At 47.7% G+C, this 27,983-nt stretch overlaps 1 protein-coding gene across 1 annotated transcript; it reads right to left on the bottom strand.

The window, feature by feature from the left end:
- Positions 1 to 1,303: 1,303 nt before the first annotated feature.
- dgkd (diacylglycerol kinase delta) lies at positions 1,304 to 27,490 on the bottom strand. Its single transcript, XM_019347532.2, is given in 32 exon segments — positions 1,304 to 2,498; positions 4,853 to 4,952; positions 6,761 to 6,891; positions 7,013 to 7,130; positions 8,643 to 8,762; positions 8,939 to 9,031; positions 9,116 to 9,227; positions 9,497 to 9,657; positions 9,737 to 9,871; positions 9,952 to 10,065; positions 10,316 to 10,423; positions 10,750 to 10,846; positions 10,923 to 11,033; positions 11,122 to 11,197; positions 11,296 to 11,424; positions 11,498 to 11,659; positions 12,378 to 12,705; positions 14,634 to 14,733; positions 14,817 to 14,911; positions 15,451 to 15,535; positions 15,631 to 15,770; positions 15,845 to 15,953; positions 16,046 to 16,208; positions 17,043 to 17,145; positions 17,228 to 17,353; positions 17,441 to 17,547; positions 17,896 to 18,028; positions 18,106 to 18,210; positions 21,538 to 21,618; positions 21,701 to 21,811; positions 27,319 to 27,347; positions 27,350 to 27,490. Coding segments are annotated over 31 exon segments (3,678 nt in total). The 5' UTR covers positions 27,456 to 27,490; the 3' UTR covers positions 1,304 to 2,498; positions 4,853 to 4,862.
- Between the last annotated feature and the right edge of the window lie 493 nt (positions 27,491 to 27,983).

The following is a 27,983-nucleotide window of genomic DNA, read 5'->3' as shown; positions in this document are numbered from 1 at the left end:
TCTTATATTGATTTGGATTGAATACGTTGCGCTATGCTGCTTTGTTCACTGTGGCTTTGCGGGCTAATGTTTGTTGTGTTTTGTAGGAAAACCAGCCTACAAAATGCTGGAATGCGATCCAGACTGGGCACCTCTATCACCCTGGGTCAGACCGAGTTTAAAGCTGCTACCACAGCCAGATTTGATCGGTTAAGAGAGAGAGCGACATCAAAACAGCCACGAAACGTCCCGCATATATGTGCCCAAGGGTTGTATTGAAGCAATCAAGTGATGAATAACTGTTTTCCAATGTTGTTTTCCAATGTTGTTTTTTTTTTTTTTGCATTGTTGATTTGTTTTTCACTGAAGCAGCTAATAAAGCATGATGGATTTTTACAATTTTGCCTCTTTCTTGTAAGATTCTATAATAGAATGAAACAATAATGCCAGTTATAAATAAAGATAATAAATTGAATGAATTATGAAACACTTATGTTATTTCTATTAGATCTGAAAATGTTGTGTAATACTACAACCTGAAACGACAAATAGATGCGTTTGCCTGTACAGGAGATAAAGGAAAAAAATGTAACAGCAGCTGTGAAATGGAATAGTCCAAATCACCAAAGTAAACTGGACCTGGGCTTGTTGCAGGGATCTGAAGTTACTAAACATCTTGTGAGTGTCTGCACTCACACTTAGGACCATATAATAATAAATATGTGTGTGATGAAAGTTGGGCAGCACGCTAACGTCCTTACTCCGCTCTGTACGCTCGTACGGGTCTGACCCTTTCACTCCTTTGATTTTTTCCTCGTCCTTTTTTTTTGCCTTTTCGTCAAGTCTGTCTTTGTACGGACCTGCTGTGTTCTCCCTCGTTTTGTACATAACTGTTTTTGGGGCAAATAAAATGCAAGTAGGGATTAAAACTGCAGAATTAATGATTACCGGCGCTGGAAATACTAGCGCCTGATGCAGTGTTTTGATTTTGTTGCCACGGGTACCCACAAAGCAACGCGCGAAAGTCACGTGGTCTGTCGATCTCTATATAAAGCACCTTGAGGCGACTGCTGTTGTGATTTGGCGCTATATAAATAAAACTCAATTGAATAGATTCAAACTGTCGTTTCACCTCTCCTCACACACACACACACGTCCTGTCCTCACACACACACACGTCCTGTCCTCACACACACACACGTCCTGTCCTCAGGCCTTGTGTTGGCGTCTTGTCTCGCATCACCTTTGACAGAAACAAAACTCCGCTGAGTTTGTAACTTTGAACCTGGAGCTGTGTTTGTGACAGAGAGACAGACAGCAGGACTACAGACAGAGAGCTGCTTTATTAACCCGACACGTCTGCGCTTCTCAACAAAACATTTACAGCAGCTGACATCATCAGATCGCAGTGGCGGGGCAGCGTCCAGCTGAAACGGCAGGGCCGAGGGTACGTTTAAGGCTCGTTTGGATTCAGGTAAACACCAGACTCCTGTGATGTCACAGGGCTGAGGTGAGTGTCTGCAGGCAGGAGGAGGTCCTGTCATGTCTGATAAGTTTGTGTTAAAATAAGCACGCGGGACAGATAAGAACGATATGAAACATGATGCTGCGCCCCCAGAGAGGCAGAGCTTAAGGCTTCTCTAAAACCACAGAAGAAGAATCCACACAAACGCAGGCCTGAAGGGCACATGACCCCTCCTCCAGCATCTCCTCATCACGACGCTTCTTAAGGATACTTCCTGGACTCCACAGATCACTTCATACAAGACATAAATATCTGACCTGCTACAGTTGCTGTTACCCGGGTAACGCAGCCCCTTCCCCCTCAGGTGTCCACACTTTTCTGATGAAGTCACAGAGTTCCTGCTCAGCAGCCTGAAGTAAAGTCATTAAAGGGTTAAACGTGTCAGAGACCAGAGGACACTGTGATTGGTCTGCTGCCGGCTCACAGGTGGGCACCTCAGTCCTGCAGACTGGACCTGGGTCACTGACGAGTTTCAAAGCGGAGATACACCTCGGACAGCGACTGACACGGCTTGTGATGAGAGTCTTCACGTTCTGATGCTCAGACACTCAAACCTACAGTGATGTTCTGGCTCCATCTGTTCTGGCTCCTCCTCCGGCAGTGAAATCAGGTTGGGAGCTTCTCTGACCTCCTGAAACGTGACACAGATGGTCACGAGCTGCTGAACGCTCTTTCTGTGTTTCCTGAACATTTCAACAGTCTGCAGGAACACAAACGTCCTGAATGATAAACCCCGCCCTCCTTGACCTCCTGCTGACTGGCTGGTGGGTGGGGTGACAAGGCACTGTGAGGTCATGTAATTGGTGGTTTCTCCTAAAATCCTGGGTGTCTGGGTTCAGTGAGGTTACTGAGAACCAGCACAGACCGATCCAAGTCCAATCACAGCGAGTCCTGGACCTGCGTCTGTAGGCTGAGGCGCTGGGCCAGGGTCAGAGGTCAGGCAGGTGAGGTCGTGAATAGCAGCACAGGTAAACAGGAGAGCAGGCAGCTGTTGCTGGACAACAAAAAGAAAAAAGAAAAACAGTCAGTGAAACCTGCAAACAGAGCTCAGAGTCAGTGAAGACCACAGTGTTCATCAAGCTAATGTTAGCTTTTCAGCTTGTGCTAATGTTCTTGAGATAGCATTAGCAAGTAGCTGTGAGTTAGCTGCGCTGCAGAAACGTGCTGATGTTTCCCAGACGGCACAGCAATGTGTTGACCTCAAACATTCGCCCCATGGGTGGTGGCCCATCTACACCTATACCTACAGTTACATTATAAAATTCAGCGTGTAGGCTGCTACAAACATGTTCAGTGTTGAAAAAATGATCCCTGCATTCCTAGCTCCATGTATGACGGGTTTCAGTACTTCATGTCTTATCACTGTGTCCAGGGGCCCGTTCTTCGTACCTCGCTAAGTAAGTTAGCCGGATTTGAATGTTGACGATTTCGCGTGATCTTGGATCGTTCGGTTCTCCGAAGCTCATCTGGGACTTGCGGTCATAGCAACAGATGCGTAAGCGTAAACCTGCTCGGGAGCAGGCTTACTTTATGTAAACAGGATTAGATCGCGGCCACTCAGGTATGTCCGCTGCAGTTATATGAAAGCAACAGCGATATTTCGCCACTGTTTTACCATAAATAAATATTATCAATGTAACTAAAGATAATGCAGCATTTGATTCTTTTATTGATTTCATACAGATACATACAGGTCATTTCCGAAAAAAAGGGAAATGTACTATTAATCATTCTATTTCATGTATTTGATTATTTCAGATGTAATTCATATTTTAGAGTAGTAATAGTAAATTACTACGTGCAATCAAGATGAGAGACCACGGCTATAAAAGCGAAGGTGGATTTGGGAAGTCTGTCGCAGCCATGTCCTGTCCGTTTGTACGCGAGCAAGGAAGGTGCAAGATTGATAAGGAGAGTTTACAGAATTTAGCGTATATTGCGGGATAGACAGGATCCTTTAGCTCAGCGCGACGGTGTGCTCATAGAGAGATATCGATTCTCCCGTCAGGGTATTATTTACTTTCTTCCTCTCTCTCTCTCTATATATATATATACTTACTGTACTGTATATACTTACTCCCGACTTACTGTGCATGCTTCAGTCACCCCTTGCATGGGAACAGGTAAAAGTGATGGAGTGTTATGTCAAACTACACACAAAAAACCCCACAATGTCAATAAATGTCACAGTACAAAAAGGGGTGTGACGAGGGGGTGCAGGACCACCACCTGTCTTTATTTGCTCTGCCCTTTTCTTGGTTGCTGTTATAAACAAACAAACAGATTATTCCAGGGTCTCTTGTCATAGACTAAAAGCAATATAAGTGATAAATATTACCATTCTGTAGAATATTCTTATATTTCACTTTTACTTTTTCCCATGTTCTAGTGGGTCCTGTTGTGGCTCTAATGTGAAAGAGGATATGATGTAATATAATATAATGTGGTATAATATAATATCACATGATATAATGTAATATCATGGATCACTTACGAGTTTAATTTGTCAGCAACTTTCTGCCAGCCCTCTCTCCTTGCTTTTGCAGCCTTTGCGGTGTTCCCTTGCGTTTTAATTAAACTCTGAAACTCCTGATATCCCTCAATCAAGAGTTCTTGCTCTGCTGCCGTGAAATACTGAGCGCACTCCTTCGACATCTTCGCCGACCAATCACAGGGTTGCCGATCAATGTTTCTACTATCGATGCGTAGCCCCTTTTAAGCCACCCAGTGATCTCAGATTACTTCATCCAGCTGTACTAATCGTCAACAACAGGTGTGTTCGGAGAACCGGATTAGCGAGCTCAAAGTTAGCGCGATGATTTGATCTTGGATGTGTCATTTGATCTTGGATGTAGTAAGCGAGGTACGAAGAACGGGCCCCTGGTTTTTCACTGCACTATCCAGCCACACCACTCATCATCTCCAAGCAGGTAAGCTACACTCACCCGGCGAGAAAGCCACATTGGCACTGCCAATGGCAATGGCACTTAACTGTCCACTGTGGGGGTCATGCACAGAGAGGTGGAACGTAGGCAGAGCAGCACTACGACGGAGAAACGACCCCTTCCCTATGACAAAGACACACACCTACCCTACATCAGAGCTAGCACCAGCTACACAACACACACAGCATGATTTACTGACTATGTTCTCTGTAATGGCAAAGTCGATGATAGACGCTGCTGTCTGGGTTGGTTCCTAACATTAGCTGATAAAGTTGGATCAGTCAGTCCTGAGACTTGGGACGAATCAGACACTTTTACCATGTGACAAAGACAACACAGAGTCTGTTAGCGCCAAGCTAACATTAGCCAGAACATCAGGTTGTTCATTTAAAGCAGCAGTCACCTGGCAGCAGTTAGGCCTCGCTGGCACTGCTGTTCCTGTTCAGCTCTCTGATGCCCTGCAGGATCCTCTTCATGTGGCCCACCTTCGTCACACCGAGGTCCTGCACACACCAGAGGAGGTCAGCGAGGCTGGGCAGGCACTTCCCTCTGTCAGCCAACCTCCACCACCATCCATCACATCTCCGCCACCATCCATCACATCTCCACCATCCATCCATCACATCTCCACCATCTACCCATCACATCTCCACCATCATCCATCACATCTCCACCATCCACCCATCACATCTCCACCACCACCCATCACATCTCCACCATCCACCCATCACATCACCACCATCCATCCATCACATCACCACCATCCATCCATCACATCTCCACCATCCACCCATCACATCTCCACCACCATCCATCACATCTCCACCATCCACCCATCACATCTCCACCACCATCCACCCATCACATCCCCACCACCATCCACCACATCTCCACCACCATCCATCACATCTCCACCATCTACCCATCACATCTCCACCATCCACCCATCACATCTCCACCACCACCCATCACATCTCCACCACCATCCACCACATCTCCACCACCATCCATCACATCACCACCATCCACCCATCACATCTCCACCACCACCCATCACATCTCCACCATCTACCCATCACATCTCCACCATCCACCCATCACATCTCCACCACCATCCACCACATCTCCACCACCATCCATCACATCACCACCACCCATCCATCACATCAGCACCACCCATCCATCACATCAGCACCACCCATCGCATCTCCACCATCCACCCACCACATCACCACCATCCATCCATCACATCACCACCACCCATCCATCACATCTCCACCATCCATCCATCCATCACATCACCACCACCCATCCATCACATCTCCACCATCCATCCATCACATCAGCACCACCCATCGCATCTCCACCATCCACCCACCACATCACCACCATCCATCCATCACATCTCCACCATCATCCATCCATCACATCACCACCACCCATCGCATCTCCACCATCCACCCACCACATCACCACCATCCATCCATCACATCTCCACCATCCATCCATCACATCTCCACCATCTACCCATCACATCTCCACCATCATCCATCACATCTCCACCATCCACCCATCACATCTCCACCACCACCCATCACATCTCCACCATCCACCCATCACATCACCACCATCCATCCATCACATCACCACCATCCACCCATCACATCTCCTCCACCATCCACCCATCACATCTCCACCATCTACCCATCACATCTCCACCATCCACCCATCACATCTCCACCACCATCCACCACATCTCCACCACCATCCATCACATCACCACCATCCACCCATCACATCTCCACCATCCATCCATCACATCAGCACCACCCATCCATCACATCAGCACCACCCATCGCATCTCCACCATCCACCCACCACATCACCACCATCCATCCATCACATCACCACCACCCATCCATCACATCACCACCACCCATCCATCACATCTCCACCACCCATCCATCACATCTCCACCATCCATCCATCACATCAGCACCACCCATCGCATCTCCACCATCCACCCACCACATCACCACCATCCATCCATCACATCTCCACCATCCATCCATCATATCACCATCATCCATCCATCACATCACCACCACCCATCGCATCTCCACCATCCACCCACCACATCACCACCATCCATCCATCACATCTCCACCATCCATCCATCACATCACCACCATCCACCCATCACATCTCCACCATCACCATCCACCATCCACCCATCGCATCTCCACCATCCATCTATCCATGCCACATCAACCTACACCTATCAGCAGTTAGCGGTGACCTAGCGCCGTACCTTTAGGTCCCTCCTCTCCAGGTGGATGAGCTCAGCTCCGCGGACGTCGTGTCCAATAAAGATGTCTTTATACTCAGTGAGACACAAAAAGTCCAGCCATGCCCCCACCTCTTCTGTCCCCCACTGGTGAACTGAGACATCAACAGGAAGTGGTTCAGACAGACAGAAAACACCGCCAACAGTGATTTAATAAAATGCCATGACTATAGCATCCTCGGTGAATTTAATCCCACAGAGAGAGACAGATGTTACCTGGCAGAGAGAACGTGGCGCATGTTTCTTTGTTCTTGTTGTTCTTCTCCTTCTTGAACTTTGGGACGAGGCGGAACTTGGCACTCCGACTGCGCTTTGAAAAATCTGTCAGTGGACCCTGAGAGACAGGCAGGCAGAGATGTTTGCCATTAAATGTGTTCACGCTTCCTGGGTAGGGATGGGTATCGAAACCCGGTTCTTGTTGAGAACCGGTTCCCACTGTTTCAATTAATTGGAATTGTTTGCCATTTTTACAAACGATTCCCTTATCGATTCCAGTCGCCCCGAATGACGTCACCGCGTTGCGGAGCGTCATTTACCTGGCAGGGCGCCTAAGCGGCTCAGACGCTCAAAAGTTTGGTTATACTGGAACGGATGACAACAGGGCAACTTGCAATACTTACAAAGTAGATATTTCATTTAAAGGAGGAAACACTATGAATATGCAAAAGCATTTGCTCACAAAACACACGATGACCTTAAATGAATGTCGTGTTTTTAATTCCGCTCCGGACTCGTGAATCTCAACCCAGCAGCAGCGGTAACGTTTGCACGTCCTCTTCCGTTAATGCAGCAGGTAAATAATCAGCTAACAGTGCATATTATGTTAGCGCGATCTGCCTTATTACAAAACCTGCCATTACTGTGCATTTAGGTGACCATGATGAGAGAGACAGAGTCTGGCTGGCAGTTGTCGCTGCAGTCTACCGGTAGCGTCTCCTTTCAGGCCAGGATAGACGAATGTCACCGAGCAGTGACTAAGTTTGTGGTCAAAGGCTTGCACCCATTTGCCACAGCAGATGCCCCCGATTTTCAGTAAGTGAATGTGTTTAATTGTAGGCAGGGACATTACTGGATATTCTTGTGTAATTGCTACAGAATAATTTATGTTATACTTTGTTATTGCTACAGAAGAATATTTATTTTATTGTTTTACATTTACATTTTTTTTTCCTGGGGACCCTGTGACACCCCATTGAAGAGCCGTAGGCTGTGGATCTCTTAAGATCTCACTGTTGGGTTTGTAAGGCCATGTTACTCCTAAATTTCTATCTTGTTCAAAGAGAAGATATAAAACAAAGTTCTAAGCTAATCGACATAAGTGTTCTCCTTTTTTAAAGAGAATCGATAAGAGAATCGAATCGTTAAACAGAATCAAAAATGGAATCGGAATCGTGAAAATCTTATCAATACCCATCCCTAGTCCTGGGTTGGTGCTTTTCATATTCCCACCCGCTAAACACCCCGAGGTGGTTTGGTTAGGTGATGCATTGGGTGTTTCTTCTTCACTCACTATGTGTTAACAGACCTCTCTGCATTGAATCATATCTGTTATTAATCTCTGTCTCTCTTCCACAGCATGTCTTTATCCTGTCTTCCTTCTCTCACCCCAACCAATCACAGCAGATGGCTCCGCCCCTCCCTGAGCCTGGTTCTGCCGGAGGTTTCTTCCTGTTAAAAGGGAGTTTTTCCTTCCCACTGTCGCCAAAGTGCTTGCTCATAGGGGGTCATATGATTGTTGGGTTTTTCTCTGTATGTATTATTGTAGGGTCTTCCTTACAATATAAAGCACCTTGAGGCGACTGTTGTTGTGATTTGGCGCTGTGTAAATAAAACTGAACTGAATTACCTCATGGTCTGATGGGTCAATAACTGGACACAACCAGGGAACATCAGCCAGGCGGGGGAGCTGCTGAGCCACAGAACTCAGAGCTGCATTCAGTTGTTCCTGCTGAGGAGGATCCAGCTGCTGCACAGACAGACACACAATGTTAGGACTGGACCACTAGGACTAGGCTTTTTTTGTTTTTTTGGTGTGGTTACCCATGAACAATCAGAGTAAACACTGCATTGCTGTGTAACAGATAAAGATAAAGCCTAAGGTTTCTAACATTCTGGGATAAAGTGAAGGACCAAAGTAGTTACCATGGACATCTTTCCAGACAGAAGAAGTTCAGTCTCACTGACCAAAGCTTTGACGTTGCTGACCATCTGAATGACCACGCTGCAGCTCAGAGCCTGCAGACAAACAGTGATACTTAACACAGCTGAAGGCTCAAGAACTTACGTGAACGACAGAAAAGGTAAGAGCAGCTGTCGTACCCTGGAGCTCTTGGAGTCGGCGTAGACTACGTCCATGGCCTTTGAACTGGCGTTGACAGCGTGAGCCAGTTCCTGTTCCATGCTGTGGTGAGACTGAGCGACCTCACGGATGCTGAAATGCCACAAACACATTCAGGTACTCACAACAGGAACACCGAGGTCGACCCTGAGGTTGTTTTTCCACAGAATCAGACCAAATCCATCTGTTTATTGAGTTGCGGTAGGATGACAGGTCCTACCAAAGGATTCAAACCAGTTCCTGCTGTGAGGCAACGGTTCTAACCACTGTGACACCGCCATGTCGTTTCACTACATGGACTATGTTATCAAAAGTAAAAACATTGATTCTGGGAGCAGTGGGGAATACTGGGTGGGTCTCACCTGTGGATGAGCACTCCAGCTGCCTGACCGAACTCGCTTATGAGCGTCGCCTCTTCCTCGGAGACGATCTCAGGCTGGGAGGACAGCGGTGGCTGAGGTGGCGCCCGGGGAAACTCGCACTTCTGTTTGTCCTCCCAGGACTTCAGGGTGTTCTCAAACGCCTGAAACACAGACATGAGCTGAAAACCTCCGCCGGGCCGGATCGGGACTCCCAGAAGAACCCAGAGCTGCTGCACTTACTCGGTCTCGGGTCAGGGTCTGGGTCCGGTTCTTATGGATGATCTTTATGTACCCCGGAGGCTGGATCCACGCTTCCCCGTCCACCTGAACCGGGACACCCTCATCGCCCAGGATTGTGATCTTCACAGTCCGACACTGAGAGGGAGGGGGTGACAGTTACAGACAAGTAGGTGGGTGGATTGGACAGGTAGGTAGGTAGGTGGGTAGGTGGGTACCTGAGCGATGCGGTGATGCTGCAAGTTGATGACTCGGGACACGGCCATCTGCATGCTGCCAAAAACGGCCACCACCTCCAGGATCTTATCATCGAAGGACGGAGCTGTGAAGGTCTGACAGAAACATACAGGGCGAGTCATCGCCGCTCAACTACTAGTAACCACCAGACAACTTCCTGTTCCACAGCGGGCGCTCACAACGACCGCAGCTACGGAAATGCCGACCTTCACATGAGACGTGTGGGCACATGAAACGTTCAGTACTACAGTAATGTATTACTTCTTAAGTACTTTTTAAACAATTTTCAGCATCAACATGTTCACACGAGTACAGACAGACAGGTGGAGGAGGTGGAGGTCTTACATCATCCTCTTTGGTTCCTCCCCAGAAGTTGGTCCCACCTGCGTAGCTCGGGATGTTCAGCACAGCGATTCCCTGCAGACTGGGCAGAGGGATTGGCCGACCATCGCACTGAAACACACACACAGTGTCACGCGTGTTACCAGCTAATGTCACTACAGGAACACGGTAAGAAGTGGAGTGACAGGTCAGGTGGTTCACAGAGCAGGTGTGTTTCTGCTCTGAGGACCTAAGAGGAAGCAGGAAGTTGTCGTGCCCCTTCGTGCCCCTCCCAGCCGGCTGCAGGGTGTTTTAACTACGTCCATTTATAAAAAATACTGTGAAGAAAACTGAACTCGGCCTCAAAGACCCTGAAGACATTCATGACGTCATGAAGGTCAGTGTGAGTTTACTGAGGAGGCAGCAGAGCGTGAGGGACTTCCTGGTTCTGCTCTCACCTCCAGGAGGACTCTCTGCTCGAGGTTCTTGTAGGTTCTGTGCAGCAGCTCCTTGGTTCCTAACACTCCGTACCACATCATGTTCTTGGTGCGACTCCTGCAGATCAGGACACATCTGAGTCAGTTAGCGCTCTCTGAGCTCACCATGCCGCCGTCACCGTGCTCGCTCCTACCTGCACTTCTCTGGATGCTCATCTCGTTTGTTGTTGAAGTCCAGAGAGATTTTGGCGTCCAGTCCGATGCCGAAGTAGTTGTTCATGACACACTTCTCAGTGTAGCAGTCCCTGACACACACACACACACACACAGCAGGGTTAATTAGAGCATGTGTGGACGTGGCAAGGACCTTATGATGCAGTCATGGAGCCTCACATGTTGTCGGGGTCGCAGCTGAATGGGTCGGCGTTGACCAACAATCGGCTGATGACGGAGCTGCTGGACAGAGAGCCTGCAACACACACACACACACACACACACACACACACAGGCATCACTACTGGCATCATAAATACACACTTTAAGGAGTCAGACCTGCTGGCCTGTTACCTGGATACAGGATCTTTGTGTTGAGCATAGGCATGTTGTCCCGGCTTCCTGTCTGGACAGGAAGTGATGTGGAGCTGCCCAGCGGTAGGCCGCCTTTGCTGATGAGCTTCTCACAGGGCGTCTTACTGACTGAAGACAGAAAACAAAGCGTGAGTGTGTGGCGGCCATCCCGTGAGGAAAGCACGCTTTGGATGTCTCTGACCTCTGCGAGCGCCGCGATGCTTGGAGCTGTAGGACGAGTGCAGGGACGTCTTGTCCTCCTCGGTGTCCTCCTCCTCGTCCTCCTCCACCAGCCCCTCCTCCTCGGCCCGGCTCAGAGAGAAGACCTGCTGCTGCTGAGTCTGAGCGTTCTGCTCATCCACCGCTGCAAACACAGAAGCAGCTCAGCTCGTTCGCACCACGTTCTTCTTCTGGGTTTAGCCTGTAAATCTCGTCCCTGTGCTGTAAATACAGGGACTCTGGGCCTGCTGTACAAACCTGACCCAAACATCAGCAGTCCCCTCACATTACACTGATAAAATTATCAGAGCTGGTCATTTACTGATTTCTAAAGTGACCCAACTCATCAAGCTTCCTGGCCCGGTTTCCTGAATCTGGAGCAACATGGTTAACCATCACAGATGGTGTGTTCCGTAGCTGCGGTCTGTCTGTGGACAGAGTCTAACAACAAACCTGAGGCCGAGCTGTTCTGCAGCAGCAGACATTGAGATCTGATCCTGGATCAGTGCGTTTCTCATTTCTGTAACTTAGCCCAGCTTCAACCTGTGGGAGGAACTGATGAGCTTTTACCCAAATTTTTCAGAAGGACAGAAAATCTCATTTTTCCCTTTAATTGCATCTCATACAGCCCCTCGATCCATCATCTGAAATAAACCTGTTATCACTCTTTAAAGCCCTCCTCCTCAAACGCCTGCTTTCCTCTGATAGGCCAGCCTGTGGAAGCCTCCTAAGGGGCAGCTGTACTGACTGTAGCTGAGTATCCACAGCCTCATAGAGATTTGACATCACTGAGCTGTATCTGAACAGCACCTCTGTGAAACCACCACACCTGTTCAGGTGAGTCCTGACCATGACGGGCTCACCTTTCTCCGTGTGCTCGATGATCTGCCGGATGGCCTTCTTCAGACTGTTGGCTCTCAGCATCAGCTGCTCTCGAGGTTTAAAAATGGCAGCTGCTACCACAGAGGAGGAGGAGGAGGTGGAAGGGGTGGGGCGTGAAGAGCAGGTGGAACTGGGCAGAAAGTGAGGAGGAGGAGGAAGATGAAGAGGAGGCAGCACAAGTCCCACCTCGACCTCCTCCTGCTCCTCAGCGATGGTTGGGGGAGGAGCTGGAGGGAGCACGGAGGACGCCTGAGACTCCTCATTCAGAGTCTTCAGCAACGAGTCCAACTTCTCCTTCAGCACACCGCACTGAGACAGAAAACACGAGTCATCAAACACAGACTCGAGTCGTCAAACGGAGGCTGTGGCCCAATCCAGCGACCGCACGCTTCAGAGTACGCATTTTGAGACCGATTACGTCACAGCGATGCGATGACGGCTGTCCCAATCCGAAGTGTACTCCAAATGCGGTCACCAAATGCGCCGTCGATTTCCCCAAATTTGAAGCGTGGTCCGGTGCACGCTTCGTGGCCCCATATATCCCACAATTCATAGCGCGGCGGTGGGTGTGGATAATTTTGCCGACAAAAAACGGCGGATGGCTGAAGCAGGGCGGCCGAAGAGTGAACTTTTAAAAGTAAGTACTGAATATTATGTCACTCATTTATGTGCAAATGTTTAATAACTAAGAACATTAAAACATTACTGTTGGCCACATGTCGGCAGAGTTATGTGACATTAGTGATGTTTGTACTAACTTGGTTTTAAGCCTTGATTTTAAAATATACGCCGTTCAATAGTCGACCTTAATCTTACAGAGAATGTGATGATTTTATGGATAATTAAAGTCAGTCATATATCCACAAACACAACAAGCTGAAAGTCAGTGATGCTGCTCGGTTTGCAGTCCTGAATATGACGGCACAAGCAGGATTCACTGCACTGGTAATGTTAGACTGACAGACTGTTCCCTGTTTGTGAAGGACTGCTAGGAAAGTTTAACATAACTAATTGTCTGTCCTGAATCAGTCTTATTAGGTAATGTTCAAATAATGTTATCATCCCAGTGTTTTCAGTGTGGGAGAAAGTACTCAGGGCCTTCAAGTTACACACTATGAAAGGCAGCAACAAGTTTAATATTCAGAAACCTAAAGTATGTATCAGCAGCAGAATGGAGCTAAAAATAAATGTTTGTTTCAGTTCTATGAAGCTTTGAGTATTTTGGATTAGTAGCACTGCTGTGTTTGTTGCATCATATTGCTGTAATTGTTTATATGCTTTATATATTCTGAGCTAAGTTGATCTATAGTGTTACATCATATTCTATAAGGATGTTATGTGTTTGTAGACTTTCTGCCCAGTTTGACCCATTTAGCAGAAGTCAGCCTGTTTAAGGCTCTGATATCTATTCTGTATGACTTAAAGCAGTTATGACATGGTCTGATTTTCTCACCCAATAAAGGAATATTTCATATATCAGTCTGATCTTCATTCTATCAGAAACAGTTATCACAGCTCGTACATTTTCTTTTTACACATATATGTAAGCTTTGGGCCAAATTTAGTAATGCCAACATACTGAAGGAACAATGTTTGTCTCTTATATATAATACATCTGTATATACACTGTCAGAGATACTTGTCTTTGAGTGAAGATTTAAGGTGATAGGAAATATAAATAAATGCAACTTGAATCTTTACTGAAGCTCAGTATTTGACACAGAGTTCATTCACTGCTGTGATAACTAATAATGATTAATATGATAACTATAATATTGGCCATATTATATTTACATTAGCAAAGTGAGATGATTTTAGTCTCATGAACAACATGAGCTAATTGTTATTTACTAACTAATCTTAAAATGACTTCAGTACAGGAATGAAGCCCAACAATCATGTTTTACAGTCCTGTGGTCTCAGCCTCAGATGCTCAACTAATCAAAGCTCATGTAGAAACAAACAAACAAATGAACAAAAGATTTTCTCCTTCATTTCTGTCAAAAAATGCTGTATGAAACGTTTCTCGCGGTTAGTATCATGGTTGCTAGGCAACCTGAGCAGCGTGACGAAGGCTAGACCGTCCCATTTCACACGCCTCGCACTTTCGCACTTCTTGTACTTCCTAGTACGCGAACTGCGCGTACTCCGAAGCGTGCGGTCGCTGGATTGGGACACAGCCACAGACACGAGTCATGACTGAAGAATCATGACTTGTGGCTTTTCAGTCGTGGTACCTTCTTGGCCATGGCTTCCGACTCCTCCGAACTCTCCGTGTTCTTCTCGTAAGCTTTACCAACCCGGGCCACAAAGTCCTTCACTGTCTCACAAAGAACTCTGCAATGAACCACACAAACACCACCGTTACTCAAACACACCCGGGACACGACAGAGATGGCTGCGCAGGTGGGTGGGCGTACTTGGCCGAGGAGATAACCACCGAGTGCTGGTCAGAGGTCAGGATCTTGGACAGGTGAGCAGCCACTGAGTCCTCATAGGTGAGAATGTGCTGGACCTGGATTAGAGGATGGAAACACTTGAGTCAGAGGAGTCTGCTCGTTGTTCCTCCTGATTCAGCAGCACGACACTTTCAAAATAAAATCACGGTGTCTTCTGTCAGCGTCAGAGCAGCCATTGGATTGACTCCGCCCCTCCGTTTGCTCACGTTCAGCACAAGCTCAGCCACAATCACGGAAACATATCGAGTTACTCATCATTAGGTTGCTAGGTAACAATGCAGCTCTGTCATCACTGCTGCCCCGGTTATTGACTATTGTCTTATTGATGATGATCTGATTAACTAATATTAAAACCTGCCAAAGCTGGACAACTGGCACAAACCAGAAAAAGGCAGTTTGCTCATAAAGCCTCATCCAACCATGCTAAGCCTCTGAATACTTTTATACTCTTTGTAAATGAGCGGCTTTGGTTTGTTCCACCAGAGGAAAGAATCACAGACACACCCACAGACACCCAAAACCCACACACGACCAATGCAGAGGGTAATGAGATTGGCCACACCCATTCTTCATCAGAGCAGTGCTGAGGTCTCACCTCAGAGTCATCGCTGCAGTCCTCGGTGACAGTGGATGCAGAGTGTTGCCGTGGAAACTTAGTCTCATAGACCATGATGCTCCACCTGGAACAGGAAGACAGAAAGGCGCGGTTTATCTGAGCTACAGCCCGGACCCGTAGGCCGTCCCCACCCTCGTGTGACATCAGATAACTGGTCACCTGTCGAGCATCTTGGTGCTGGCTCTCTCCAGTTTCTCCAGAATTTGAGGGAGTTGGGTGTCATCGTCGCAGGCCGAACCCCAGCCCAGAACCCGGGCAAGGTCGTTCCCGGTTCCCAGAGGAAGAACGCCGAGCTGACACTGAAACACAGAGTCACACGGTCAGCGGTGAGCACGGCGGGAGGCAGAGCACGAGTTAACCTGCGAGCTCGTACCTGTTTGTGCAGTGTGAGCATATCGATCTCAGACAGCACCCAGCCAACGCTGCCATCTCCTCCACACACCAGGATCCTGAAGGTATCGAACTTCTGGAACAGCCGCAGACTGACACACACACGCACAGAGGTGTGAACTTTCATGTCAAACATACTGTGTGTTACTGTGTTTTTGTCTGTGTGCGTCTGTGTGCGTCGCACCCCAGGTGAGGCCCTCCATTCATCAGGTCAAACACCTGCGCCGGATTCAGCAGCTGCTTGAAGCGCCGCAGGAACTTCACGCCCTGATTGTCTCCACTTTTAGAGTTAACGAAGACCAACAGAGGACTGGTGCAGGACGGAGGACACGACGCCTTCCAGAAACCTGCACACACACACACACACACACACATCAGCTGTTGGTCTGCTGTGGGTTAGTGGGGCGCTGGTTTGTGTCGACCTCCTGCAGACAGACGTGGGCGGTGCTGGCTCTGGTGCTGCTGACACACCATCACACATTAAAACCTCTGTAACCGCCGCCGCTGAGGCCCTTTGCTGTCTTATTTCAGCCTGCACAGAACAAAATGAGTGGGTCTGCTGCAGAGACCAGTGAGGGTGGCGAGCTTTTTAAACGGTTGTCAGACCACAACTTTTATGGTTTGTACTGGTGTCAAAGGTCGTCTTTGTGGGGGAAGAGTCGGCATTCTGACATCTTCAAAGTTTATGGCACAGAGCTCAACATTTCTCTGTGAGGAGACACGTTCATGGTGTGGATGAACCTGCCGGCTGCATTCCTGTTTACTGAGCTCACTCTCATCTTTATTGTCTTTAATCGCAGTTTCGAGATGTTCTTTCTTGTGGGATGAATAAAGCTGTGTTTAGTTCTCTGATGTGTCCGTTTTTACCGCCATTTTAATGAAGCTCCAGCACAGACGTACAGGTACAGAGACGGAGATGTGGCCGCACCCATCATTCAGGAGAACATTGACTGTGCGATCATGTTGCAATGCAGAGGCTTCACTGTGTGTGTTACTGACATCAGGGGACATAAGAAGGAAACCTGCAGGGTCCATCAGCGTGAGGCTGGGATGGTGATGGTGGTAATGTTAGTGTTTATAATGATGATGGTGGGGATGACAGCTGTGTGAGCAGATCTGCAGTGAGTGTGTTTGGCCTGCGGGGGGCAGCGGGGGGCTCAGACTGACAGAAGCACACTCACCGTCTGAGTCGATGCTGTTGAGCGCTGTCGGAGGGATGACGGACACTTTGCACTGACCGAGGGGACACTTGGAGGACAGCTGCTCCTTACAGCTGGAGTGCACCTGTGGAGACAGCTCACCTGTTGACACATCTGACCTCTGACGTGTGTGTGTGTGTGTGTGTGTGTGTGTGTGTGTCTCTCACCATTGCTTTACACCACAGACACCTCCAGTCCTGCAGCCGCAGCACACTGCCGCACGTTTTATCACACACGGTGCACTTGGCCGACACCGGCAGGTTTCCCTCCAACCACTGATGAGGCATTGACACCTGAGCACAGAGGTCAGAGGTCAGAGGTGAGGCGTTCCCTGACTCAGAAGAGACAGGAAGACAGGACATCTGTGCTGTGTGTCTCACCCCGTCCTCATCCTCAATGATGTCCTTCCCAATAGAAGCCAGCGTTGTCCACTTACAGTTGTTGGTGGCTCTGACTGCACACCGTTTATGAGCCTTAAATTTACACACTGAAACAAACACACACACACACACAGGTCAAATTATCCTGCAGCTCAGCTACAAACTGCAGAGCACAGCCCCTGAGCTGGAGCTGTCTGCTGATAGCATTCATCCTCACAGCTTTCCTTTATTGGCCTGTAACAAAGCTTTTATCTGAAGGATGCAGTCCGCCTGCATGCTGACTTCAGCCCTTACTGCAACTGCACGTGTACACAGGTGGAGGTGGGTGGAGCACACTGAGCTCCAAGTTTGCTGATCAGGAACAGGCTGCTGCTCACAAACAGCACTCCTCACTGCCACAATAACCGCTCTTTGCTCTGCACCGTGTGTGTGTATGTGTGTGTGCCCTTGTGTACCTTCACAGGAGAGGCCATGTGACGTGACCCCTGACAGAGCCTCCCTGCACACATTGCAGTACGTGGGTCTGGCGTGGGAGCAGGCGTACCAGTTGTGCATCCCACTGAAGTGGTCCATGCTGTACTGGGTGGACTGGGACACACACACACAGTGAGCGGGCTGCACAGAGACCAGTCTCTGTATACTGGGATGGTGGGGACGGGACTGACCTCATAGTTCTGTCTGTTCTGGATGCTGCGCAGCGCTGTCATCCACTCCTCCATCTCTTTCCTGTTGTCTGCACAAAGGATGAGGCGCCGACAGGGCGTGATCACCTGAAACACAGGTACACAGGTGCGTACATCACGGTGCATTCACAGTTCACAGTCAGATGTAGGAGTTTCGGATGTCACACTTCAAACTTTAATTAATAAGATGTCAAATCATGAGGACACAGCTGGAAGCTTGAAGAGCAGCTGCCCTCATAACTCTGTGTGTGTGACTGTGTGTGTGTGTGTGTGTGTGTGTGTGTGTGTGTGACTGTGTGTGTGTGTGTGACTGTGTGTGTGTGTGTGTGTGTGTGTGACTGTGTGTGTGTGTGTGTGTGTGTGTGTGTGTGACTGTGTGTGTGACTGTGTGTGTGTGTGTGACTGTGTGTGTGTGTGTGTGACTGTGTGTGTGTGTGTGTGTGTGTGTGTGTGACTGTGTGTGTGTGTGTGTGACTGTGTGTGTGTATGTGTGTGTGACTGTGTGTGTGACTGTGTGTGTGACTGTGTGTGTGTCTGTGTGTGTGACTGTGTGTGTGTGTGTGTGACCTCATGATCAGCTACTCTACAATGAAGCTTCTGTTCCCACAATGACAGAAATAGACCCAACGAAGAAAGCCTTATCAGGTATGCAGTGCTCTCTCACACACACACACACACACACACACACACACACACACACACACACACACAGTTTCCTGGTGCCTCTGTAACTCTGCTCCTCCTCAGGTTGTGTCGCAGGTGTGGTGCATGCTGGGAAACGCGCTCAGACTGCTGCAGGGTCTGATGAGAGGCTACATCCTGACTGGATCAGTTTTGCTCCTGCTGTTGCAGAGTTTCCTTAACTTTTATTCCCAGACTCTGCGTGTCTGGGAATAAAAGCACACGAGGCTCAGTCCGAACACTCTGGGAATGATCAGGATTCCGTGTCAGAGCTCAGTCACATCCCAACAAAGCCTTGTTTCAGGACCCGACCACAGAATCTGCACCACAGGCTCGGCCGTCACACGGAGAGCATCGTAGGATGTCTGGATATCTAGGAGCAGACTTCCTCGCCCGGTCTGCTGACACCTGATTGGTCAGGAGAGCTCACAGCGTGGTGCCAGATGGAGAGGAGGAATCCCAGAATCAGCCGTCAGTGGTCACGTAAACCCGACGAACAGGAAGAGCGAGCACGGAGCGCGGGACCACCAGCTGCCGACTGGACTTTGACACTGTGGGATGAGTCCACACAGACAGAAACACTCTGTGTGAGATCTGGCCCAGGTTGGGCTGCAGCTGTGACAGCTTTCGTGAGGAAAGGCCGCAGAACATCTAGAACTGTTACAATTATTCTAGGCTCCTCCCCCTGTAAGACAACTTTCTTGTGATTGGCTGGCGTTGGGAAGCCTGCAGATTACATATGAGGAGCCGCAGCGTTATTTTGTATTTTGTTTTAATTTTGCGTTAAGTCGTTCCTGCAGATGCGTGGAGCCGCTCAGCCTCGGTCTGCACAGCTGCTGTTGGCAAACAAGCATCACAGACAGGAAGTGACATCATGCCATCGCACACAATTGACCTCTGTGAGCACAAACAGAGGCAGCAGTGTTTCCTGCCCCTCCCCCACCGAAGCCACCAGAGCGGCTGTGCATGAGCCGCAGTTCACAATAATCCTCCTTTGTGTGATCAGGGCACATGGGCAAAGGAAGCATTTAAGATGAGATATTTTGTCGACAAAACGAAAGCTCGATTAAATGGTAAATGGCCTGGTGGTGGTCAGAGGGCCCGGTGGCGCCAGTGTCCGGCAGCCTCGCCTGTATAGCGCTTTACTTAGTCCCTAAGGACCCCAAAATGCTTTACACAACCAGTCATCCACCCATTCACACACTGGTGATGGCAAGCTACATTGTAGCCACAGCCACCCTGGGGCGCACTGACAGAGGCGAGGCTGCCGGACACTGGCGCCACCGGGCCCTCTGACCACCACCAGTATGCAACGGGTGAAGTGTCTTGCCCAAGGACACAACGACCGAGACTGTCGGAGCCGGGGCTTGAACCGGCAACCTTCCGATTATAAGACGAACTCCCAACTCTTGAGCCACGATCGCCCTAAGCGGCATCGCTCTGCTTCCACCATCTGACTAACGGCGAGCGCTGACGGAGACCGCCCGGCCCACTTGGGTCAGCGTTGCTGAGGCTCAGAGCAAAACATGCGTGAAGGCCCGGAGGAGAGACGTCACTAATAACAGCGTGAAGGATCTGACGCAGCGGTGAGTCAGGAAACGTGAAGCTGGTCAGCTGTCGGTGACATCATGACCTTCTGACCAATAGCTGACTTACCGCGTCCTGATGAAAGTCTGGCTCAGAGTCCTGATCCTGGTTCTGGTCTGCTGTTGTCTCTGCCTCACTCTGACTATTTCTCCCTGCACCGGCCCCGCCTACTTCCTTTTCTATGACTCACGCCTACTGTCGTCATGCCAACCCCCCACCCCCAGCCAATCCAACCAGCAAGAAGGAGGAGTGTGTGTGTGTGTGTCAGCTGTGTTCATGTGACTGTGTATTTTTAGCACACAGACTGTTATTATACCGACCACACACACACACACACAGACACAAACACACACACACACACACACACACACACACACACAGACACACACACACACACAGACACACACACACACACACACACACAGACACACACACACACACACACACACACAGACACACACACACACACAGGCTCTTTAAACAAACTTCAAAGGCCTCAATTACAGGAAATGACTTCACTCGCCAAAATAAGACGCTCTCTTCCTGTTTGAGTCCGTTGTGTGACTAAAACAGAAACTCTGATGAGCACAAACAGCTCCGAGCATCAAAGCAACAACAGCACGAAACACACGAAATGGATTCAGTTAGAAACACAAGAAAAACTGAAGATTATTCAACACATTTCAAAATTTATAAGAAAAAAAATCTGTGAAAAATGTTAAAAACAGAAAAATAGAAATAAATAAATAAATTAGAACAAATATGTTTCTGCTGAAGGAAAATCAGGTTTTTAATGGACGCCAGCAACACACACAGACACACACAGACACACACACAGACAGACACACAGAAACACACAGACACACACAGACACAAACACACACACACACACCCAGACACACAGACAGACACACACACAGAGACACACACACACACACACACACGATGAGTGAAAGATGTAACTCAGCCACGCCTGCCTCCAGTTACTGATCAGCTGATTAGAAAGACAGAGTGTGAATTAAACAGGAATCTATCCTGAGGTCACTTCCTGTAGTGTAACCACACAGAGCAGGAACAGCGGCCCGTGTGGGGACTATTTTCAGCGGCGGATGAACCTGGCCGTGCTGCTGCAAGTTTAAGACTCACGGTGAAGCTGTTGTTGACGTTTTTGGTGCTGGACTCGGCCACGCTGGCGTCCGTCAGGTCGACTTCGTCAAAGATGATGGACTGCAGACACACAGAGAGGGTCATGCTCACACGTGTGTCCTGAGAACACAGCCCAGCACCTGAGCAGTGGGGCGGGGCTCACCTTGGCGGTCTGAGCGTAGTACAGCGTCCTCCCTCTCAGCTTGAAGTATCGCTGCTTCCAGCGCTGGAACGAGCTCGTCTGTTTCAGCAGGTTCCCCTCCTTCAGCACCGTCTGAAACACACACACACACACACCTGTGAGCACAGACTACGCCTCTTCTGGCTTTCTTCTTGCTCAAGCTGAAAGTGTGTAAATCTTGTGTAAAGCTGCACAGCTTTAAATAAAGTTGGAAGTGTCTGAATGTTTCTGGCTGCTGAGGCATGGGACAGCAGGAAACAGTGGAGTGCGGCTTCCTGTCAATGTCCCACATGACTCACTCTCCATCTTTGTCCCATACTCTCAATAGAACGCCTGTGCTGCCTTCGGGGGCTGCGGGAAATTCCAGACTTCACATAACCACTGCAAGAGCAGAGGCATTAAACCTGTGATTTATCTCCTCGTTTCCATGCTTTTATTTTGAAAAGTTAAAAAACCTCCCTCTTGTATGTCTGTCACAATTATTATTGACATTATTCTAATTTTCTCTCATTTTCAGGGTTTAAAGAGATTTGATCCTGCAATATCCCATCTGCCCCCCCCCCCCCCCCCCCCCCCGCCCGTCACATTCCTATTTAAGATTTTCTTTATTTAATCACTAGTGTGTACATATATTTACATGTATATATTTAGTCAGTGAACTGAAAATCTCTTTTTTTGTTTTACTACATCTTATTAATATTTTGCTCTTTACTATTTTTTTTATTTATTTTTTATTATTTTCTTTTCTACTGTAGCATTCTGCTGAGTGACTGTCTTCTGCTTGTCAAACACATTTCATTGCAATGTTAACCCTGGGCTAAGTTGCATATGACAAATAAAACTGAAAACTGAAACTGATCCTCCTCCAGAACCATTGCAGTTCTTCCTGGAGTCTCTGCAGCCAATCAGAGTTCAGCATGATATAGTGCTTTCATTGGCTGTATCCCAATTCAGGGTCTGCAGCCTTAAAGGCCGTATTTTAAGGCCGATTATGTCACAGCGACGCGATGAAGGCTGTCCCAATTTGAAGGCTGCTCGAAATGCAGCCTGAAATGCGTCCTTCATTTCCCTGAATTTTAAGGATGTGGCGGTGTAGACTTCGTGGCCCAACATGAAATATGAAATAAAATTTATTTTCGGTCAACAACAACAACAACAGATTATAATTTTACATAAAAGTACTCAATCAAACAGTAACAGAAAAAGGAATAGGCTGAAGCCTTGTGGCTTATAATTATCCTATCACTTACCCCCATAGGAATAATCAAATCCTTAACCAAGAAAATAAATAGCATTGATAAATAAGTTACATAACAGTTTGAAAAGAAATCAATGATAAATCAATAAATTAAATCAACACAAAATTATTCATCAAACCAAATTTCTATAACCCTGTATGATACAAATTTTTAAAATCTTCCTGAAAAATGACAAAGAAAAACACATCTTCAGTTCATCATTAAGTCCAGTCCATAATCTCACTCCCCAAACTGACACACATCTATACTTAACATTGGTTCTCACTTTAGGTATTTCAAACACATAAGACCCCCTCAAATCGTATTTTCCACCTCTTAGTTGAAACATACTTAAAATACAAATTGGAACATTCTTTTTCATCACTCGAAATATCATTTCTAAAGTTTTAGAATATATAATGTCCATGAATTTTAACATAGATGATCCTACAAAAAACTGGTTGGTGGACTCCCTATATCCAACTTTATTTATTATTCTAATAGCTCTTTTTTGCAATTTAAATATTGAATCCAAATATGTTTTGTATGTGTTCCCCCAAATTTCTGCACAATAGGTCATATAAGGCAAACAAAGGGAAATATACAATAAATAAAGGCAGTTCTTATTCAAAGCATCTCTTGTTTTATAAAGAATAGAAATAGAATATCCCAGACTTCATAGCGCGGCGGTGGGTGTGGATAATTTTGCCGCAGACGGCAGAAGCGGAGCGGCCAAAGAGTAAACTTTTAAAAAGTAAGTACTGAATATGATGTCACTTATTTATGTGCAAATGTTTAATAACTAAGAACAATTAAACATTACTGTTGGCCACATGTCGGCAGAGTTATGTGACATTAGTGACGTTTGTACTAACTTGGTTTTAAGCCTTGACTTTAAAATATACGCCGTTCAATAGTCGACCTTAATCTTACAGAGAATGTGATGATTTCATGGATAATTAAAGTCAGTCATATATCCACAAACACAACAAGCTGAAAGTCAGTGATGCTGCTCGGTTTGCAGTCCTGAATATGACGGCACAAGCAGGATTCACTGCACTGTTAATGTTAGCTATGTTATATTGCTGCCTCTGTTCGGTGGTGTCGAGCCAAACGGACTTTAACGTGTGTTTGAACGAGCTGACGGTTCACTCGTTAAGCTGAAAGAAAGATGCTTTAATCACAGGAGTCACACATGTGTCCACTGTACCATCTGGGAACTCTTCTTGTTTAGCACTCGTAATAACACAAACACTAAATCCTCCTTCTCTTGTGCTGTTTTGTAGCAGTGTGTACACCTGAGACTGTCACCTGTCTGTCTGTCCTGCACTCTCTCTCTGTTTCTTTCTCTCTGATTGTGGAATAAAAGTATGAACATGTATTTATAAGTTACACTTGTGTTTGAATCCTGCAGCTTATCACACATTTGATTTCCATGTGTGACAACTGCAAGTGTCCAGAGTGAGGACAGACTGAGGGACCCACTGCTGCACATCATCTGTGAGGCTTTGCACCCCTGATGATCCACCAGGACAAACTCAGCAGTGTGAGAGGAAGAGGAGGAGGAAGAGCCAGCAGCAGCTGACAGATGGAGAGAATAGACAGACTGTTCCCTGTTTGTGAAGGACTGCTAGGAAAGTTTAACATAACTAATTGTCTGTCCTGAATCAGTCTTATTAGGTAATGTTCAAATAATGTTATCATCCCAGTGTTTTCAGTGTGGGAGAAAGTACTCAGGGCCTTCAAGTTACACACTATGAAAGGCAGCAACAAGTTTAATATTCAGAAACCTAAAGTATGTATCAGCAGCAGAATGGAGCTAAAAATAAATGTTTGTTTCAGTTCTATGAAGCTTTGAGTATTTTGGATTAGTAGCACTGCTGTGTTTGTTGCATCATATTGCTGTAATTGTTTATATGCTTTATATATTCTGAGGTAAGTTGATCTATAGTGTTACATCATATTCTATAAGGATGTTATGTGTTTGTATACTTTCTGCCCAGTTTGACCCATTTAGCAGAAGTCTTGAGGACCGTTAAGGCTGCAGACACTGAATTGGGATACAGCCATTGTTACCTGAGCACAGCAGACCATGGATCAGGGCTCTCAAACTGAAACGAGCTGTGGGCCACTGCTGGCACTGTCATCTCATTGGAGGACACTTTAGCGCTCAAGTAGTACAAAACAAACAAACGTCACAAATATTACTGAAAATGTTTTGTTTTGTTAAATTTCAAATATTGTATAGCAAGACTAAACTGTGTCTGTGCACACACACGCAGCACTGCTGCTGTCATTGTGTTTGTATGTAACAAACTGCAGACATAAGTGTGCGCATGAGTTTGTGAGTCTGTCACTGCACTCACACAGCCTCAGCATGTTTGTGCTCTCTGCTCATGTTGGATTCAGATTCAATCACTTTTGGATTTTGCAAGAACTTATTTTAACAAAAAGTCACTTCAGGGGTCAAAGTGCATTATGTTTCTGCACATCAAGGTACACAAGACTAATTGTAAAGACTGCGTTTGCTTTCAGGCCTTCACGTGTTCGAACCAGGGCTGGGTTTAAAAAAATCGATTTGAGTTTGAATAAAGCGTCTTTGATTCATTAAATCCTGAATGAGTTTTACATATAAATATTTTATCAGAAACATCAGAATCTCAGGTTCAAGCTCACAAAACTATTTCGGCAAACAGCTCAAACGATTAAAGAGCAGGTAAAAACAGTAACCACAGAGCGTGGATCGTCCACAGACACGCCGTCGGGGCTGAAAGTCGACCGCTCACAGATTCTGAAGCTGCAGGTTTCGTCACTCTGACCAAAACTGACTGAACCAGCAGCAAAAGAAGATCAAACTACGCTTCACGTTTGATAAACATGCTCATTAACTCCCTCTGACTTTGGCTGCTTTACTTCCTGCACAGCTCTCTCTCTCAGTGCACTCAGAGACCAGTTTACGCTGCTCTCTGTGAGTGGGATTACGTCACCGGAGGCCCCTCTGTAGCAGGAACCACGCCTCATACACCTGCACCTCACTCACCTGTGTCCTGCTCATCACTGATGCTTACTGCCCTGAAAACCAGAACCTGTCTTTGGTCAGCTCTGTAGGTCGAAGGAAGCGCCTCACAGTGAGCTTTCAGGAATCCGGGTTTGTTTGTTTGTTTTTTTTAAAACTGTTTCCTAATGGAGCTGCTTTAAGATCGTCTGACAACACGATGTCCACATTTCCGAGGTTTTAGCCTGCCCGTAAAGGCAGCAGTATGAAAAACGATCAATAATCAATAAAAGTGTAATCTGTCACGTACTGATCAGCGGTGCCGGGTTGAGTTCCCGCTCTTCTCTATCGCAGTTAAGTTCCAGCTGATTTTACCGGAAAACCGGCCGTTACGTGTCGACCGTTATGTGTCACAGAGCTAAAGCTAACGTAGCGCCGCCTCAGCCCCCTCTGTCCACCCCGCAGCAGCATGCGCCTCTAGGCCACCAGCGGTAGGAAACACCGATGTCTCACCGCGGGCCCAAATCTTTCCGTTATCAGGAGTGAGCTCGCCCAGTTACCGATGTGTGTGTTACCGGTTTGAACTCGCGACGTTTCTCTGTTGTTTCCGTGAGTTTTACCGGCGTCTCCGCTGACTTTATGCCGTTTCTGCCCTAATTAGGTTTAACTGAAGCTTCACAGATGGTGAAAAAACCGGACCAGTCAGATTCCGTGTTTACACCCGGTCATCTCCTGAAACTCGGTATCTGACTACAGCGTTTCCCGTTATGTGGTTTACCGGGAGAGATGGTCTAAGAGCTGTGGCCCTTACCCCAAAAAGCACCGTTTTCCCAGGGACGCTCAAACCTGGGCTCCGAACTCCGTTTAAAATCCGTCAGATTTAAAGTGACACCAATCTTTGGACTACGGGAGCACGGGCCAAAGACAGTACACCGGTTTGAAGTGCAAACGCGTCCGGTCTTCAGTTCGGCGTTACCAGCATCCAGGCCACAGCTCACACTTGTGTTTTAAAGGCAAAGATAGCGCCGCCCGCAGCGGCCAGTGGAGGACGGCTGTCCGGGAAAGAGACGTCAGAGCGGCGCTGAAACCGGCTCTATGAACGACACACATCATGTTCACTGCGCGCCGGAGTATCCGACGGTCGATGTCTGGTCCGAACATGTCTCACTCTAACAATAAACCGGCTGCTTACCGCTAGAAAGAGGGACCGGCTTTTAAAGAGTCAGATTTTTACAGGGAGTTCTGCGGGCCGGTGAGCCGGTGGACAGCGCCGTGCCCTCGGGCTGCGTGTGGCCCTGCGCCGCTGAATGAGTGCCGCCGCTGACCGCCGGCTATGCGCCAGGAGCCCCGGATGTTAGCACACGTACCTTGCTGCGGATCTGGCCGGACGTCGACACTTTCGGATGAGTTTCTGCGGAGTTCCGGGCTCCTGTTCCGGCTCACTGTCCGATGACTCGTCCGGGCACCGGGCCGCGGCGGACTCCGGTCCCCCTGCCTCCGCCATCCTGCCATCAGACCCCCGGTGTCTGACGCTAGGGAAGCACCGCCCCCCAGCGGCAGAGACCGGGCAGCACAGCGGAGCCGACCCCTGGTGGTCACTCGGTGACATTACAATAACACGAGTTATCCGCTGGCGTGAAAACAGCCTGAACTCAGCGGAGAGGGTTTGATGGTCCACCGAGCTCCGACAGGCCTGTGTGACCCACAGCATCCCCGCCTCTTACCTGAAAAGGTTAGGTGGGTTACACCTAACCTTTTCACTAAATCACTTTTCACTAAATCTGCGAGGGCGAGCTCGCTCCCACACGCCAGAGACTCAGGTGTACTCTTAGGTGAACTGAGTCGTTTTTTATTTTATTTCTTAGGCCGAATTTCCAAACCAAACAAAGTTCAAGCCTTTGGCTCAAACACAGAAAACAGCCATACAGTGGTGTTGAGTCAGTAGCAAAGGAATAGAGAAAAAAAAAACATATAAATGATATGAAAGAAGAGGAAAACTAAATAATCATAAAATAAAAGAGGGGTTTGAGCA

This window comes from Oreochromis niloticus, linkage group LG14, assembly GCF_001858045.2.
Source record: "Oreochromis niloticus isolate F11D_XX linkage group LG14, O_niloticus_UMD_NMBU, whole genome shotgun sequence".
Lineage (NCBI taxonomy): Eukaryota > Metazoa > Chordata > Actinopteri > Cichliformes > Cichlidae > Oreochromis > Oreochromis niloticus.
The sequence above is the reverse complement of the archived record's forward strand: the minus strand, read 5'-3'. Positions and strand labels throughout refer to the sequence as shown.